An 18353-nucleotide genomic window follows, 5' to 3' on the forward strand; every position below is an offset into this window, starting at 1 on the left:
ATGGGTGAAGTTGCATCAGGGAGTGGCTTAAATCAAGAAAAGGGTTTAAATAGACCGGGTGATACTCGTTGGGGATCTCACTTTAAAACCATTTTGAGTGTGTTTTCTTCATTTTCCATCGTTCTGGATGTTCTTGAAGCCATTGGTGATTTTTGTGATGGTACTGAGCTAGTAAAGGTAGAGAAACTGGCACATACTATGCGAACATTTGATTTTGTTTTCATTGGACAATTGATGATTACTATTTTGGGTATTACTAATGAGTTGAACTTAGCTTTACAAAAGAAAAATCAAGATATTGTAAATGCTATGGCACTTGTTGATGTCACCAAAAAGAATTTGCAAAAGATAAGAGATGATGGTTGGGATACTCATATGGAAAAGGTGAAATCATTTTGTGATAAGTATGATATTTTTGTTCCTATCATGAGTGATATTTACGTGGCTCCGGGAAGGTACAAGCGTGGTAGAAAAGAAGTGGATAATGATGAGCACTTTCGGATTGATATTTTTCTCTGCGTGATAGATCAAATTTTGAAAAATTAAAGCCGGTTTGATGAGGTAAGTAAGACATTACTTGTTTGTATGTCTTGTTTAATTTCCTAATGCTATCCGTCTTGCTCACTATTATCCAAGTGAATTTTCAAACTGATTTGTTACACTTTGAATATCAACTTAAAAATTACTTTGAAGATATCCGTCATGATGAAAGATTTTGGAATTTGAAGAATCTAAACGAGCTTTCTATCAAGCTTGTTGAGACCAAGAAACATTTGATACATTCGAAGGTCTACTTGCTTCTTAAACTTGTATTAGTTCTTCCTGTATGCATGCAAGTGTTGAAAGAGCTTTTTCGGCGATGACATACATAAAGAATAAACTTTGCAATAGTATGGGAGATGAATTGTTGAATGATTATTTAGTTACTTTTATAGAAAAGGATATATTTTGTAAACGATGAAATTATAAATCATTATCAAAATATGAGAACTCGTCGGCTAAGATTAGAGTAGCTTTTTCGCATCAAATTTGTATTTTGTAATCTTATGGCTAAAATTATTGTCGGATGAAATATATTTTTTGTCATATATTTGCAATGCATATTTTTCGCTACCCCATATTTGAAATCCTGGCTCCGCCCCTGCTTGTGACAGATATATCCGTCACAAGACGGGTCAAGTATCACCCACATGGTAGATAAGACAAAAAGTAAAATGCATATGGAATCACAAATAACTTATTTTTATCCTCCGATGTGGGTTTTATTTGACCCGTCACAAGCTTATGACGAATATCGGCCGTCACAAATGAGAATTTGTGAAAAAAAATAGGAGAGGAAAATGAAAAAATCGACATAAGCATAACAGCAATATAAACGTAAACATCATTTCTGTTTTATTGCTACATCACTAAATCTACCCACCAGAAACCCAATCCCCTATTTACTAAATGAATAGGTCATATCTATTATTTTCCCGCCGAAGCATATTTTCAAAAAAGGAAACTAATAATAATTATGTTCATTCACTAAACCAAGAAACTAATAATTACAATATAATTCATCTATTAATTTTCATTAAAATTAATCTTTTAATCAAATTATATTATTTTCATTAAACTCTAAATTATAATATGTTAATTAAAATAAAATAAAATTGATAAAAAACTATAAATTACTAAATCTATTATTGATCCTATTATAAGATGATGAGTTGATCCATATTCTTTATAAAAAAAAACTAGAAATCGTTGTTATTACTTTTTGTGACAAAAAAAATTGAAAAAAAAAATATAAATTGAAACTCATTAATTTTATGCTATAAAAAATATTTTCACTAAAATATATTTTAACTCATTACTCAAATTCTTTTAACTAATTTTCAGTTTTAGCTTTTATTTATCAGCAAAATACAATGATGGGAGATGTAAACGATTATAAAATACCAATATTATATAAGTAATTTTATAAAAAAATATTAAACTTAAAGTACCGTGCATATAATGCACGGGGCCTAAACTAGTTAGTAAATTATACAACCAGTTGTATGCAGTTGTACGGTGTAAAATTCGAGCTGTGTAATAAAGTTTTCGAGTTTTGTTTAAAAGAATCTGAGCTATGCTGTAAAGTTTCTGAACTCACACACTTAAACATAAAAAAAATAAACTCTTATAAAACTCAGAAAAATTACACACAAGCTCGGATTAATGTATATGGTTGTACAATGCTTGTTATACAACTGGTTGTATAGTAATATTTGCCCCAGAGAAACCCCACATAAAGCTAATAATCCGCTCATGGATGACAACCTACTTTACCAACCACCCCACCCTTTTTGTGGCAGTCAAACCGACTCCGACAGTGAATCTCCAGGAACCTTCACAGCCGCACCACAAACAAAATTCCTTTCCTCTAGAAACCCGGATTTCTTGGCAACATTTCTTCAATGGTTATGATTTGGGGGAAATCGGTCTCAAAAATCGCTTTTGATAGATTGATTTATCACTTGAGGACTTGTACGTCATTGGAATTCATATTATTACGGTAGTTCGAGTTTCTGAAATTCCTCCAATGTCAAACGCAACATCATCTATTGGAATTGTATGTCATTGGAGTTCACTTTTAATTTTTTGGGTAATAATGAGAACTCGGTAGTAACAAATAGTTTGTGATGCTTTTATTTTCAATTGAATGAGTTTGTGATTCTTTTTTTACTCGTTTTTTTGGGATATTCTACATGGTATCCCTCAACTTTTCGACTTTCTATATGGTACCCCTACATTTTTTAAAACATACATGGTACCCCTAATTGTTGTCATTATCACTAAATATACCCCTAAACTTTATTTTCCGCCAATTAAACTCAGTTTTAGGCGTTAAGTGATTACTTGGACGCGTAACCAAGCTTGTCATTTATCATCTCATGACATAAGAACTCTATTAGGCTCAATATCCATCTTTGGACGTGATAATTTGGCATGGGATCAATAAATTTCCCGTCAAAAATTTTTTAGCCCATATATATCAATAAATACTAGGATCGAGATGGATATTGAGCCTAATAGAGTCCATATGTCATAGGATAATAAATGACAAGTTTGGTTACGCACCCAAGTCATCACTTAACGCCTAAAACTGGGTTTAATTGGCGGAAAATAAAGTTTAGGGGTGCATTTAGTGATAATGACAACAATTAGGGGTACCATGTATGTTTTAAAAAGTGTAGGGGTACCACGTAGAAAGTCGAAAAGTTGAGGGGTACCATGTGGAATATCCCTTTTTTTTTGAGGAAAATGAGTTTATCATAGCTAGAGCTGAAGGATGAAGTGAAAACAGTATATTGACATGCTGCTACATCAACAGTTTAAGGGTCTTCTTAATAAATATAAGGGTTAATTAACCTGAATAATCCAAACTAGACCTGTACTTGGGCCGGGCTGGCCAGGGGGCGGGTCGGGCTCTCCAAGTCAGACCCGGGCCTGGCAAGGGGGAAGGGACAGGCTTGACCGGGCCGGCCCGGGCTGGGATATGCTTGATCCAGGCCAGGACCCGAGGCGGGTCGGGCTGACGGGCCTTACCATTTTATTTTTTTATTTTTTATTTTTGCTAAAATGGCGGGTCAAGTCCGGGCCGGGCTGGAATTTCGGGACCCGGGCCAGGCCAGGGTTAATGGCGGGCTAAGGCCGAGTCGGGCCGGGTCAGGCCAAGCTGCATAAAATAACGGGTCAAGGTGGGCCGGATTCGGGCTGGGCCGAGTCAGCCCGTGCTGGTGGCCAGCTCTAATCCAAACTATTACCGATCTTCTAGTAATAATCCGAACCACCTTTTAACTGACAATAAACCCAACTACCCCACCCTTCTTCTTTGAAGAACAAACTTCTCTCTTTAATTACCTGTTGTTTCCGGTTTTTGCCATTTTTTTACATCATCTTCTTCCTTTATTATACAATAACTAGTTTTGTGGCACGTGCAATGCATGGGTTTTATCAAGACGCTTCCTTAAAACTTTGTTCTGATACGAAAATTTAATGAAGGGGAAGGAAAATGGAGCCCAATTTTTTTTTCAACTATAAATAAAAGATTTTAAGATAAAATGTAAAATAGTTGATACATGTTGTGAAATAATCCATGTAAGATTTAAAATAGGGAACAATTTGTTTGAGAAGTGGGTAGTTAATACAGAGTATAATCCTTCTTAAAGCTTATTCATGCATATGTTTGTTCAAAGTGGGTTGCGAAGTCGAAATGTACTTTTTTGTTAGTTAGTCGACGTGTACTTAATGTGATGGCAAGAAGGAACACATAGTTTTATTTACATGAAAATTCTTAGGTTAATGACAAAGTATGCAAACTTAAATTCATTTTGGTGGACTATCTTGTGAATTGTGGACTATCTTGTGAATTTGAGTTGTATTAAAGTTATAATCTACATAACATTCTAAACAGGATTATGTAACTTGTTGCCTTAAGTCATATGTAACTATGAACAATCAGAAGAAATCAACATGTAAACAAACTAAAAAGTTTAAACTTTAGTAGCAATGTAGTGCCTTTGAGATCCAAAATTTATATGAAATTGAACCATTAATTTTCAAAGCACAATAAAACGGAGGCGGATGGAATGTTTGTCTTCAATGTACATTTCACATGACCCATGAAGAATTAAGAATGAGTGATATAAAATGTGTTTCACTTTAGAGAGTTACAATATTGCTTTTGTATTTGGTTGGTTCTCTTATTTCTCTATGAAGAGATATTTATAAAAACTCAGTGAACAACTGAAAAGTCACCATTAATACACTTAATTATGCAAATTCATTGTATCATAATTTCACTAATAAACATAATTATGATAATTCATTGTGTCATAATTTATACATAAAACTCATAGTCTCTTACTATTCCTAATAAAATGCAAAGAAAAATAACATAAAATGTGGCACTTAAAATTGGTTAAAATGACACACGTCAAATAATAAACTACTCATCTTGCCTTTTTATTATATTGTATAGAGACTAATAGTTAAGTCATTTATCATACTAAATTTCGAAAAAAACAATTAATTTAGAATAAATTTTAAAGGATAATTAAACAATAAAAGTGGAATGGGGAAGGTCTCATTTAAATTCACCATGAACACAAAATTATATATATAATTATTTTAGTTTTACTTACTAAATATATTACTAAACAATGCAAATTTTTTTTTTACACCACCTTATTCTTTTAGGAAATAATTTCATGAACTAAATACATGGTATTACTACCCTTTTAAAATTCTATTATTAGTGTTTAATTTACTTAAGTATTTACAGAATTTGCTTGTAAATTACTTAAATTAAATAAATATTATATTTTCCATATATTTTATATTTTCCAAAACCTTGTCCTTTACGTGAAATAATTTCATGAACTAAATACACGGTACTACTACCCTTTTAAAATTCTATTATTAGTGTTTAGTTTCACTTAAGTATTTACAGAATTTGTTTGTAAATTACTTAAATTAAATAAATATTTTCTTTTCCATATATTTTATATTTTCCTAAGAAAATATTTTATATGATCTTTAATACTCATTTGTCGATTAATTAGTTCTGTAAAACATCTTCTATATACAACAAAGTTATAGTAACAACAATAGTGAATTAGTGCCTTTCAAAAAAAAAGTAGTGAATTAGTGACAATACAATTTTTTTTTGTTTTCAACTTCATTTATTCTTCTTCGTTCTTAATTTATTATGTATTCAGTTTTTTTTTTAAATTTCGAATAAATATAATATTATTCCATATGAAATATCTTGAAATTATTAACTTATAGTTAATGCGTATTTTTTAATGTAGTTTTTTTAGTTAATTAAGTTTAAGCTAATAGAATATGGATGGATTTTTAAAGGAAATAAGTGAATTAAATTAATGCAATATAATAATAAATTGATAATGCATATCATATTAGTTTGCTAAGTCACATTGTTATTGTGTACGTGGCTTTTTCATCCCATGTGGCATTGTCTACGTGGCATTTTCATGCTAACCTTTTAATAATATTTTATAGATTAATCTAATTAATAATTATGATGAGAGAAACCTAATTACTCCACAATGCCATCTCTCTCCTACTATGCGCTTAACATTTGTGAGATATTTATCTTGTAATCAGCAAAAACAAAAACTTGTCAATAGTCATATGTTGTTTCTCTGTTAATAAACATCACACTTTTTGGCATAAATGATGGATTGGGGGTAATTATTGTACTTCAAACCGTGGATTATTTAGAATGATCATGGTGAGGCCAACCATTCATCGTCGATTGTTTCCATATGAAGGCAAAGCAGTTGAACCATGAAATTTAGAGTATATGCATTTGATTTGATTATACAAAGTCACAAGTGGTTGGATCTTGGATGTTCACAAGTGGTGGTTCTTTGTAGCGAGCACGGAACAGGTGGTACGTCTATTGGTGAGCTCGCCTTGGCTGAACTACTGGCGGTGATGGAGGTGCTGCAGATCAGAGCAGCGGACGAGCTATTAATGGTGACTTCAGTGATAATGCAAACGGTGTATGGAGGAGACGACAAGCAGCTACAATGGATTATTCCTCGGCGACAAAGGTGGCCTGGACTGGTCGCTCATTTGAGGTAGATGTGGTGGGTCTTAGCTTTGGCGGCCGTGAATGATTTAGGAGCGGTGGCTCGGACTCTAGCGGTTGTGGTGGTGATATGGTGAGAGAGAAGGGCAGGCTAGTGGGTTTGTGAGAGTCTGAGAGGTGACTCAATGGGAAGTCATTTAACTTGTTTAGTAGGTAGCCGGTCATTATAGCTTATTATGAGAAGAACAGTCGATAGCAAGGTTTATTGTGGATTAAAATAAAGTTCGGATTGATATGAGAAGTTGACCAATAGTTTGGATTATTCCTGTTAATTAATCCTAAATATAATGATACCTAAACTTACTAACAAAACCAAAAATCCTTCCTTGCTCCCTCAAAAAAATAAAAATCCTTCCTTGCCATTGACTACTTATTACTATTAATTTAGAAATATTTAATTCGTTATTTTGAGATAGCGGTATTTGAAGTTAGTATTGACTTTTTAAGCGCATTGAATTAACTCAATAAAATCAACTTGTTCCTAAAAGAAATTGATTATCTCATGAGCTGAGTCGTAGTTAGGGGTGGACATACGAGCGGGCGGACTCTGTAATACTACGGTTTTATGTGTCTTTGGGTACTCTATCGAGTGGGGCTTACTCTGTCGAGTAAGTAGCTTTTTACGCAAAACAGTAGTCTGCCTGTAGGGTACCCGATCGAGTAAGTTGGGGACTCGATCGAGTAAGGGTCACTCGATCGAGTAAGTGTGTTTTACGGGGTTGTTTTGACGGGTTTTGCTAATAACGCGAGATTAATATAAAAGGTTTCCGTCAGTTTCTTTAATCACTTTTTAACCTTTTTAAACCTTTCAAAAGAAAAAAAGTTACGTAGTTCTCTCTCGTCGCGTTGTTGGCAAATCCCCAAGGCTAGGTTCGTCGGATCATCTCGTTCTTTACGCCGTTGTGATCATCGTGTCAAGGGTAAGTTCCTTGTATAATTTTTATAGCATTTGGTTGAGTTTCTTTAAAACCCTAATTGGGTGATTTTGTGGGTTTTGGGTGATTTGTATGTATGTGGTTGTGATTGTATGATTGTATGTTTGATAGGAAGTGATTTCATTGAAGAACGATTTTGATTAGCTGATTGTGACGATCTTGGCGATTGCTATTCCAGGTAGGGTTTCCCTACTCAGTATTGGATACATATTGTATTGGTAACTGTTGTGGTGATTGTTGATTAATCGTTATGTTGGATTGGTTTTGGTGATTGTTGGTAGTATCTTGTTGATTGATTGTATAACTATATGTGATCTTCGGGGTGCGTCCCTAGCTTAGTGGAGTCACTTGCGGGAGTGGCTTCACGCCCTTGATTCGCCTTCTGTGGAACCCGCCACAGAAGGAATGTGCATATTAATGAACATGGGTTTATCGCTCGATGGAGATGAGCGAGGCTTAGGTGGGAACGGCTGCGGCCCCCCACTGGCGGTGATACCGTCGTAGAGTACCAAAGATAAATTTATAATCCAAACTACTACTATAGATAGCGACAGTCAGGGTCGAACCACAGAGAGGCGATGCAATTAATAGTTGTCTAATTTTAGTCTAAAGTAACAAATGTGTGGGGGTTTGTTTTGAATTGTTCCATAACTAAAATAATAAATGAGCAGTAGATAAAAAATAAATGGAAGCAAATATTAGAGGGATGCTAAGATGGTCGGTTCACTGTAGTTTCGACGGCGGCAACTCTAGGTGAACTGTCTTAAGCATGTTAGACGGGAAAATAAAAAGTCCTCTCGGTCCAATTTAACAGGTAGAAACCTTTCGGCCTAAGCTACGGGTCCCTAATCTCACTAATACTAACTTTCGTTCTTGATTAATGAAACTCAAAATCTAAATTAACTTATCTCTCGATCTTATTAATTTAGTCGTCTTAATTAAGTAGTCTATTTCCCTCCCCATCTTTCGATCTTGTCGGGTCGGTCAATTCCTAAGCATTCAACTAGTCGCGTGCACTCGATTCGTCAAATATAGCAATTAAACTAATTAAGTCGAAGCAAATCTAACACGCTCTGGTCAATCGACCATGTATGTCAGTCGATCGACCGGAGCCCGACAGCAGGTCACCTACGTCAAAGCCGTCTAACCTACAGATCCCCTACATCTTAGCACGAAAGATTTAGCTACTCATGATGGTGATAATAACAGCAATAAAATTAACTAATAAAGCCATTGAATTCATACTTAAATTAACTAAATAAATAAATATCATGAAACGATAATTTGGCTTTGGGAAATCTAAACTAGCAATTCTAACTACGGAGGAATTAAAGCAACAAACTGAACAAAGGAACAGAAGAATACCGTAGGAAGAATTGAACAGGAAAGACCAAAACCAAATGCGGAAAGTAAACTTTATTGACGGAGAATTAAACTAAACTAATAAAAGTTCAATCTTTGTGTGATGAACCCTAATTATTTCCCTAAAATTCGATGATGTTTTGCAGTCGGGAGGAGTTACGTTATATAGATAGTCATACGTAACTTTATTCCTAAAACCTAATTACAATGGGCTTTCTAATTCTCGTCCTCTTCTTTTCACGCCAAAAACACGGTTTGGTAGATTGACCACAAGGACCAGTCGATCGACCAACCCACGCTGTACAGTAGCTTCTGACAATCGTACGCTGGTCTATCGACCAAGAGCATCGGTCTATCGACCACTTCAACAGGTACTTGGCTCCAAAAGCTTCGTGAATTCGTCTTTCGAGCCTCGATACGCGCACCAAGTTTCCTTCCCGAGTAAATACTTCATGTCAAATAATATGCCTAGTACCCGGGGACGGATTTGGCTCATTTCCCGCTGGATTCTTCACATTTCTGCAATATTACACAAAAACACAAAAGTAGACGGAAATAGGGAAAATAATAGCATAAACTACATAATTGAGCTCTGAAATGCGTGTAAAATGGGGTGTAAAACATCATATAAATGACACGCATCAAACTTCCCCAAACCAAACCCTTGCTTGTCCCCAAGCAAGAACTAGACTCGATCCTAAAACCTAATGGAACGAGTTCAATCTCAGAGCGAAATGCAAACCGAATAGCCTAAACCAGTTTAATGCTACAAATCAACAATCAATTAGCAACATGAATCATGCAAACGAGTTATGTAGTCGTCAAAAACCGCTGAAACGTCAATTATAGAGACTTATCATTATGGACTCTCACGGGTCGCTCATATCACACGTAGGCACAAGTGAATATATGTAAAAGATAGAAAGAAGTAATTTTGTAATGACTCTCACCTAACTACGACCTATAAGAACATGCCTGCAGTCTAATATGAAAATAATCTCTACAACCGTACATATGCATTCCAACCATAAAAGACCATGACCCATGCCGAGGCACAATTTGGATATGTGAGGTATGGGCAGGAAGGGGCTAAGACGAATTTGGATAAAAACATAGTTAAAAGCCAAGCTAGTAACTAAGGGAACCAAATTAATAAATCATTCCAACTTCTTGCTCAAGATTAAACGATAAAGCAGTGCAGATTGTAGCACAAAAACTCACTAATCACCATAAAATTGTCAACTCCCCATAAAATACAAATATAACATGGGAGTATAAATCATCAACCCAATATCTTTCACTTTACCGCTTATGATTTTTTCCTTCTCGAATTTTTCCACGGGGTTCAGTCGATCGACCATTGTTTCCAGTCGATCGACTGCCCTTCTATAGTACAACACGAATTTCCTTTTTTTCTTTCTTTTTTTTTCTTTCCCTTCAATCATTTCACCAAGTTCTCATAAAGAGCATTAGCTACCAAAAACGAAATAACAATCCCAAGAACATAAACTACTAGCTTGACAAGGGCAGGCTAAATGTAGGATGTAGTAACGGGACAAAAAGGCTATTTTTGGCAGTGTGGAGCTTATGGGCAAAATGAACAAAGGGGCGACCTCTTCCACATGTGTCAACTAACCACGAACCCGAATGCATACAGGTATTAAGCAGATTAAGTTCATATTTATGCATATTGATATGACATGTCTTACAAGGAGTAACTACTCACATTCCTAGATAAACCGGTCATAAATGACACCAGTTATAAGCTCTAAACCTCAGAAAATGATGTAGTTTGCCATAAATCTAAGTCAAGTCTCAAGATTCAGCGAATAAATTAACGAAAACTCGTAGACTATGCATATATGATTCTACTAATAACATGTCAATTAAGCATGGCTTAGGCATAAAACAGATGAAAATGCAATGTCATCATTGAAATACTAACGTTCCGACTCGACCTACATGCTAAAATAAACGTGCAATTTTTGAATTTTTGAAATTTTGAAATTTTTTCAATTTTTTTGAATTTTTTGTATATATATAGGAAATGAAATAACAAATGCAAACTGAAGTGCAATAAACTTGAAACAGAAATGCAATAAAACATGTGAATGCAATGCAAAACCCTTCCCCAAACAAAATCACACAATGTCCCCATTGTGCAAAATCATATAAGAAAATAAAAGGGAAATGGGATTTTGCGATAAATAATAACTAAATAAGACATGAAAAGGAACTCGAAAACTCACAAGACTTTAAGCGCAGCAAAAGGAAACCTCCCCAAACCAGCGTGAGTTAGGATGTTTCGGTAGCCAGCAGTGCTACCATAGGTACCTGAAAAGAAACAAAAGTACCATGCATAATTCCGAGAAAACAATTTACGAAACGCAAAATTATGTGCAAAATAAGGAAACGGAAGAAAACAGAAATGAATCGGAGAATAAAGTGGAGAAAGGATTCCCTCAACTCCGCAAATCGACCAAACACAGCAGGGGAATGGTCGTGAACAGGTACAGCAGCGGAAGGCGGTCGATCGACCATAGCAGCCAGTCGATCGACCAGGGTGACAGGAACAGAAGCTCCTGGAGTCGTGGCTCAGTCGATCGACCACCAATGCCAGTCGATCGACTGAAATACCTGCTGTAAGTTTCTGATTTCTTCGATTTAGCTCAATAAATTGAGCTAATAGGGTCTATGAACCTGCAAATACACATAATAACGCTCCCAAAATTGCGCAAAATCCAAAGTAATAGTCTAAAGTCTTTAAAATCCTAAGCAAACTTATTAAAGCGAAGTCTCGCGCACACCAAAACAATAAAAAGTCTTACAAAAGCAATAAAATGTTCTTGAAAAAGTCTTAATCAACTAATAGTTGATCAAGAATGGCCATGGAATGGCCCACTTGCTCGGCTACTGGCTACAAGAGGTAGCCTCTATAGTGCTCATCTCCTCAGCGGGGCTCCTATCGACTCCAATATCCGCAGAACTCAACTGATCAACATCTCTAACATCCTCCCAATCAATGACCTCGTCTGGCTCATCAAAATCCAAATCGGACTCCATCACCTTGACTGGCTCCTCATCAGGCTCCTCATCTGTACCATAGCTAAGACATCCTAGGCCGCCTCTTTGAACGATTGGCTCCTTCACAGCTGGAGTAACATGCGGCTCCAAATTCCGCAAACCATTTCCTGCAATATCTAAAACAGAAGAATCTTCCTCCAATTTGCTCCCAATCAGGGGCGGAGGTGTTATAGCAGAAACAGGCATAGGGGAAGGCATATCGAAAGCATAAAATAAGATTTCTTCTCGTAAATCGTATTACAAGTGATTTGGCCACATAGGATCTTTCTTCTTAGCGGTCTGGGCAAAAATAATGGACTGTTTCCCTACTTTAAAGGTCAATGTCCCTGAGCCAACATCTATAACTGCACCAGCAGTGTGCAAAAACGGTCTACCCAAAATGATAGGAATGTGAGCATCCTCGGGTATATCTAGTACAACGAAGTCAACTGGGAAAAAAGAACTTTCCTATTTGCACAGGAATATCCTCTAAGACTCCTATAGGTTGGACCGCAGAACGATCAGCCATCTGTACTGTCATGTTAGTGACTGCAAACCTAGTCAATTTCAATTTCTTAGCAAGACTCAAAGGCATAACACTAATACTGGCCCCTAGGTCACACAAGGCCTTCTCGATTGAGAAGGTGCCAATATTACATGGAACAGAAAAGCTACCAGGGTCAGCTAACTTATGAGGTGCAGTATGAATCAAATAGGAACATGACTCCTCAGTTAGTGCGACAGATTGCACAGTATCAAGTGACTTCTTTTTAGACAACAGCTGCTTCATAAATTTCATGTAAGCAGGCACTTTATTTACTAATTCTAAGAAAGGAACTTGCACATTTAAACTACGAATAACATTTTCAAATTTGTTAAACGATACCTGTTCCTTTGTCGGCACCAATCTCTCTGGATAAGGGGCTGTAAGAAGCAACTTAGCCCTCTCCTCTAGGTCTCTCATACCGGCATCAGTGGACTTAGGCTGAAAATCCACTACCTTGTCTTTGTTATAGCTCGAACCTTCTTCAGACCGTCTCAGGAATGAACTATTAACCGTCATAGGGTCATACTTTGGAACCGGAACTGACCCATCAGCATTTGGATCTTGCCTCAATAATTTCGGAGTCGTCGTACCCCGAAATAAGTGGTCCCTCAAGTTATCTGGCATTGGAGGACGAAAAGGTTCACGATCAAAAGCATCTTGATCGATCGACCATGTAGGTCGATCGATCGACCGACTTCCTCGAGAAAGTGCATCTTTATTACGCTGGGCTGGTCGATCGACCATGTGTGTCAGTCGATCGACTGGCATACCTGCTGATCGTCTTTTTCTTGCTACTGTTCATTCCAGCCTTTTTCTTGCTTGGTTTTGCCTCATCTTTTTCAATAACATCTTCGACCATAGCGGGCCCATCAAGGGTAGACCCACTCCTCAAAGTGATCGCATTTAGAGTCTCTTTTTGATCCGGCTGCGACGGTAAATGCCCCGGAGCTCGAGTTGCACTTTTGCTTGCCAGTTGGGCAATTTGACTCTCCAACATTTTTGTAGAAGTCTCTCTAGCTAGAGACTCCTTTTGCAACAATCCCGACAGATTCTGGACCATGTTTTTCAATTCAGAAATATCAGAACCTTGAAATTCCTTTGGTGAGGCACATAGGGAGGCTTTTGACATCTCTTTGCTTATGAGGGGGCACATAGCTTTGCTTTGCTGCTCGCTGCTCTTGTGGACCCGGATTAAGGACATTCTGGTTAGTCCACCTCAAATTGGGGTGGACATTAGAAGGATCAGGATAGGTACCCGTCTGCCTATAATGTTGAAAGGCAGCACATATTTCATTCGAACTAGTACAAAACTCTGAAACATGTCCCTCTCCTCCACATCTTTTACATGTAAAGGGACCGTCTGAAACTGCATTAACTTTATATATACCTCCTTTTTGGGATCCCCAAAATCTATCTTGTCGAATCTCATGAGAAGGGCCTCTATTGCTACTAGGGGATTGGTGATCTTCTCTGATTTCCTCTAAAATTCCCATGCTCAGCTTTATGGGTGGCCAGGTCATCGATGATTTTCCACCCCTTTGTCTCACCGCTATTTTCTTGAAATCTCCCATTAGCTGCAGCATGTAGGATAGCTCTCTGATCATCATAAAGTCCATTATAGAATTGGTTGCACAGAAACCATTTCTCAAACCCATGGTGCGGAATAGTTCGCACTAGTATCTTGAAACGGACCCATGCCTCATGAAAATCTTCATCAGGACCCTGTTTAAAGCTCGTGATCTGAGCTCTAATCGCATTGGTCTTCGAGGCAGAGAAATATTTCTTGTAAAATGCTAGGGCCAGCGAATTCCAATCAGTAATCCCGTTAGCAGCTCGATCCAGATCTCGGTACCATTCCCTTGCAACATCACGAAGCGAGAATATGAACATCGTCTCCTTTACCTAGTCCTGGGTCACACTGCTTTGGTGGGGGTATGGGAAATGATGAGTCGATGAATGTCTCCATATGTTTAGCTGCATCTTCATTTGCGCTGACTCCCCAAATTGGTTTCTCTCAACCAAGTTAATGTAAGACGGTTTCGGTTCGAATTTCCTTTCCGTCCCGGCCGGCAACGCGAATCCCTTATAGAGATTTTCGGCTTTTGGCTCGGAGTGGTGGCTATACTTGCTTCTTCACCATATCCGGAGATGTAACGGTCTCGGTGAGGAAGTAGAAACAGGGGACGAAGGTGGGTCCTCCTCAAATAGCTCGTTCTCGTAGTAATCGGACAGAGTACTCGGCTCTTCCTCCTCTGTCGGCAATACTCTCTAGATGATCGTCTCAACTCACGCAAAGTCCTTTCGATCTCAGGATCTAACGGTCGTAATTCACCACCCTGTGACCTGCGCATAAGAAGAAACTACAAGTAGAATATGAGAAAAGTTTAAGGAACAGATGTCCCTTAAACTAAGATAAAGACTAAAATAAAAACAACTAAAAATTAAACAATTGCCTCCCCGGCAACGACGCCAAAATTTGATACCATCGTAGAGTACCAAAGATAAATTTATAATCCAAACTACTATTATAGATAGCGGCAGTCAGGGTCGAACCACAGAGAGGCGATGCAATTAATAGTTGTCTAATTTTAGTCTAAAGTAACAAATGTGTGGGGGTTTGTTTTGAATTGTTCTATAACTAAAGTAAATAAATGAGCAGTAGATAAAAAATAAATGGAAGCAAATATTAGAGGGATGCTAAGATGGTCGGTTCACTGTAGTTTCGACGGCGGCAACTCTAGGTGAACTGTCTTAAGCATGTTAGACGGGAAAATAAAAAGTCCTCTCGGTCCAATTTAACAGGTAGCAACCTTTCGGCCTAAGCTACGGGTCCCTAATCTCACTAATACTAACTTTCGTTCTTGATTAATGAAACTCAAAATCTAAATTAACTTATCTCTCGATCTTATTAATTTAGTCGTCTTAATTAAGTAGTCTATTTCCCTCCCTATCTTTCGATCTTGTCGGGTCGGTCAATTCCTAAGCATTCAACTAGTCGCGTGCACTCGATTCGTCAAATATAGCAATTAAACTAATTAAGTCGAAGCAAATCTAACACGCTCTGGTCGATCGACCATGTATGTCAGTCGATCGACCGAAGCCCGACAGGCGACAGCAGGTTACCTACGTCAAAGCCATCTAACCTACAGATCCCCTACATCTTAGCACGAAGGATTTAGATACTCATGATGGTGATAATAACAGCAATAAAATTAACTAATAAACCCATTGAATTCATACTTAAATTAACTAAATAAATAAATATCATGAAACGATAATTTGGCTTTGGGAAATCTAAACTAGCAATTCTAACTACGGAGGAATTAAAGCAACAAACTGAACAAAGGAACAGAAGAATACCGTAGGAAGAATTGAACAGGAAAGACCAAAACCAAATGCGGAAAGTAAACTTTATTGACGGAGAATTAAACTAAACTAATAAAAGTTCAATCTTTGTGTGATGAACCCTAATTATTTCCCTAAAATTCGATGATGTTTTGCAGTCGGGAGGAGTTACGTTATATAGATAGTCATACGTAACTTTATTCCTAAACCCTAATTACAATGGGCTTTCTAATTCTCGTCCTCTTCTTTTCACGCCAAAAACACGGTTTGGTCGATCGACCACAAGGACCAGTCGATCGACCAACCCACGCTGTACAGTAGCTTCTGACAATCGTACGCTGGTGTATCGACCAAGAGCATTGGTCTATCGACTACTTCAACAGGTACTTAGCTCCAAAAGCTTCGTGAATTCGTCTTTCGAGCCTCGATACGCGCACCAAGTTCGCTTCCCGAGTAAATACTTCATGTCAAATAATATGCCTAGTACTCGGGGACGGATTTGGCTCATTTCCCGCTGGATTCTTCACATTTCTGCAATATTATACAAAAACACAAAAGTAGACGGAAATAGGGAAAATAGTAGCATAAACTACATAATTGAGCTCTGAAATGCGTGTAAAATGAGGTGTAAAACATCATATAAATGACACGCATCAGGCGGCGAGGAGTACTTGTTGCGATGGGTACTCTAGCAGGGCTACACACACTAGTGTGTAGTCAGATTGTGTGGAGTTGGAGATGGAGTTGTGGAGATTGTGTTGTGTTGATTGAGTTGTTTGTAATACTGTTTCTCTGCAGCTGTTTGTTTTGTGTAATCAGTACTGACCCCGTTTAAATTTTTTAAAAACTGTGGTGATCCATTCGGGGGTGGTGAGCAGTTAATGAGCAGGTATGAGTGATGCGCATGGGATAGCTGGGTTGAGTCATCACGAGCTGTTTTAGAAGCCTTCCGCTGTGTCGAACGTTGTTCTTTAGCTAGTTGGTTTAATATTTGAGAATCTTTGTATTTTCTTTTATCAGTTTTGTTTTGGTTGTATCGCCTTAAACTTTATTATTATTAAAGTACGTTTCGTTATTGTCTATTTGATTATCATTGCCTCGGGTAACCGAGATGGTAGCATTCTCATGCCTTAAGTGATTCTGGTAAGGCACTTGAAGTATGGGGGTGTTACAAAGTGGTATCAGAGCGACGATCCTGAAACCTGTAACCAATGAACCTAATGAACATAGGGATTCAAACTAAAATGAACCCGGGTAGGAGTTGTAGGAGCTAATGCAAAGACTTGGGAGACGTCCTAAAGTCGCGAACTCGCCCTACAACTTTAAACCGGTCACTATGGGGTGTCATGGGATCGCTATGTGTTTGCTAATGTTCTATTGCGTATGTTGGATGATGTGTTGTATAGAAATGTTGGAAAATGATTGTGGTGGAATGGGGAATGTGGTGAATGATAAAGTGTTGTGAATAGGCATGCTGCATGATAGTTGGCTTACAATGTTTGTTGGAATTGTTGGAAAAGTATATGAGAATGATGAATGATGTGGTGGAAAAAGGAAGTAGGTCATATATGATAATAGGTGATGAATAATGATATTGCAGGATGAATGATTTATAATGTGGCAATCTTAGTAACATGAGATTAGGCGATATGATATGGTTATACATGATTTTGTTTCCGTCAAGTTATATAATAAAGCTATATACTATATGCATGCGTTATAATGTTGATATGTTAGTAACACATGAATGGGAATTTGATGTTATATATTATGTCATTGTTCTTACGTAAGGTTATATAATAAAAGCATGCGGGCATTACATGAGTGGTTAGTTGAATAATATATGTGCATGATGGAAGTTGTTGTTTGGCTTTTGTAAATAGTAACATGTGGTTAGGGATACTGGTTTTACGAGTATTGAGTTGTTTTTGTTTACCTTGTTGTTGTTTAAGTTGTTTGGAAGTAAAAATCGAATAGTTATGTCGTCTGATTACAGCGAAGTTGTCTTTAAACTGTTATAATTTGAGATATATAAATGATTTTGATGTGATTCTAATTGGAGGTGATAGCTTGTTCTTTTACGATTCTAACGATAGGTCACACGCCCAAAATGACCAAGAAACGACTGAGATATGACCGTTTTACGAAAATTGGACAGTGCTGAGAAATGCGTAGAGTACTCGATCGAGTGCGCCTCTTGTTACTCGATCGATTAACCCTGGTAATTTGTTTTACGTGCTTATGACCTTCATATACTTGATCGAGTAAGTAACTTACTCAATCGAGTGACATGTACTCGATCTAGTGACCCCTGTTTTGGGTCATATGCTTGTATTTTGACTTCGTTGCCTGTTATGTTTAATTCAAAGGTGTTCTTTTGCTTCTTTATGCATTGTGTTACGTATGTATTGGTCCTGATGCGTAAGCTACCTAATCTTATGAAGTAAGGAGT

At 37.2% G+C, this 18353-nt stretch overlaps 1 protein-coding gene across 1 annotated transcript; it reads left to right on the forward strand.

Moving 5' to 3' along the window:
- Positions 1-546, forward strand: LOC141655420 (uncharacterized). The gene has a single exon (XM_074462501.1). It carries the CDS (start codon positions 1-3, stop codon positions 544-546), a length of 546 nt encoding a protein of 181 aa, XP_074318602.1.
- The last annotated feature ends 17807 nt before the right edge of the window (positions 547-18353 follow it).

Source organism: Silene latifolia, chromosome 5, assembly GCF_048544455.1.
Source record: "Silene latifolia isolate original U9 population chromosome 5, ASM4854445v1, whole genome shotgun sequence".
Lineage (NCBI taxonomy): Eukaryota > Viridiplantae > Streptophyta > Magnoliopsida > Caryophyllales > Caryophyllaceae > Silene > Silene latifolia.

Coding starts and splice junctions, on each gene's coding strand:
- LOC141655420 (XM_074462501.1), top strand. CDS start 1: ATGGGTGAAGTTGCATCAGGGAGTGGCTTAAATCAAGAAAAGGGTTTA.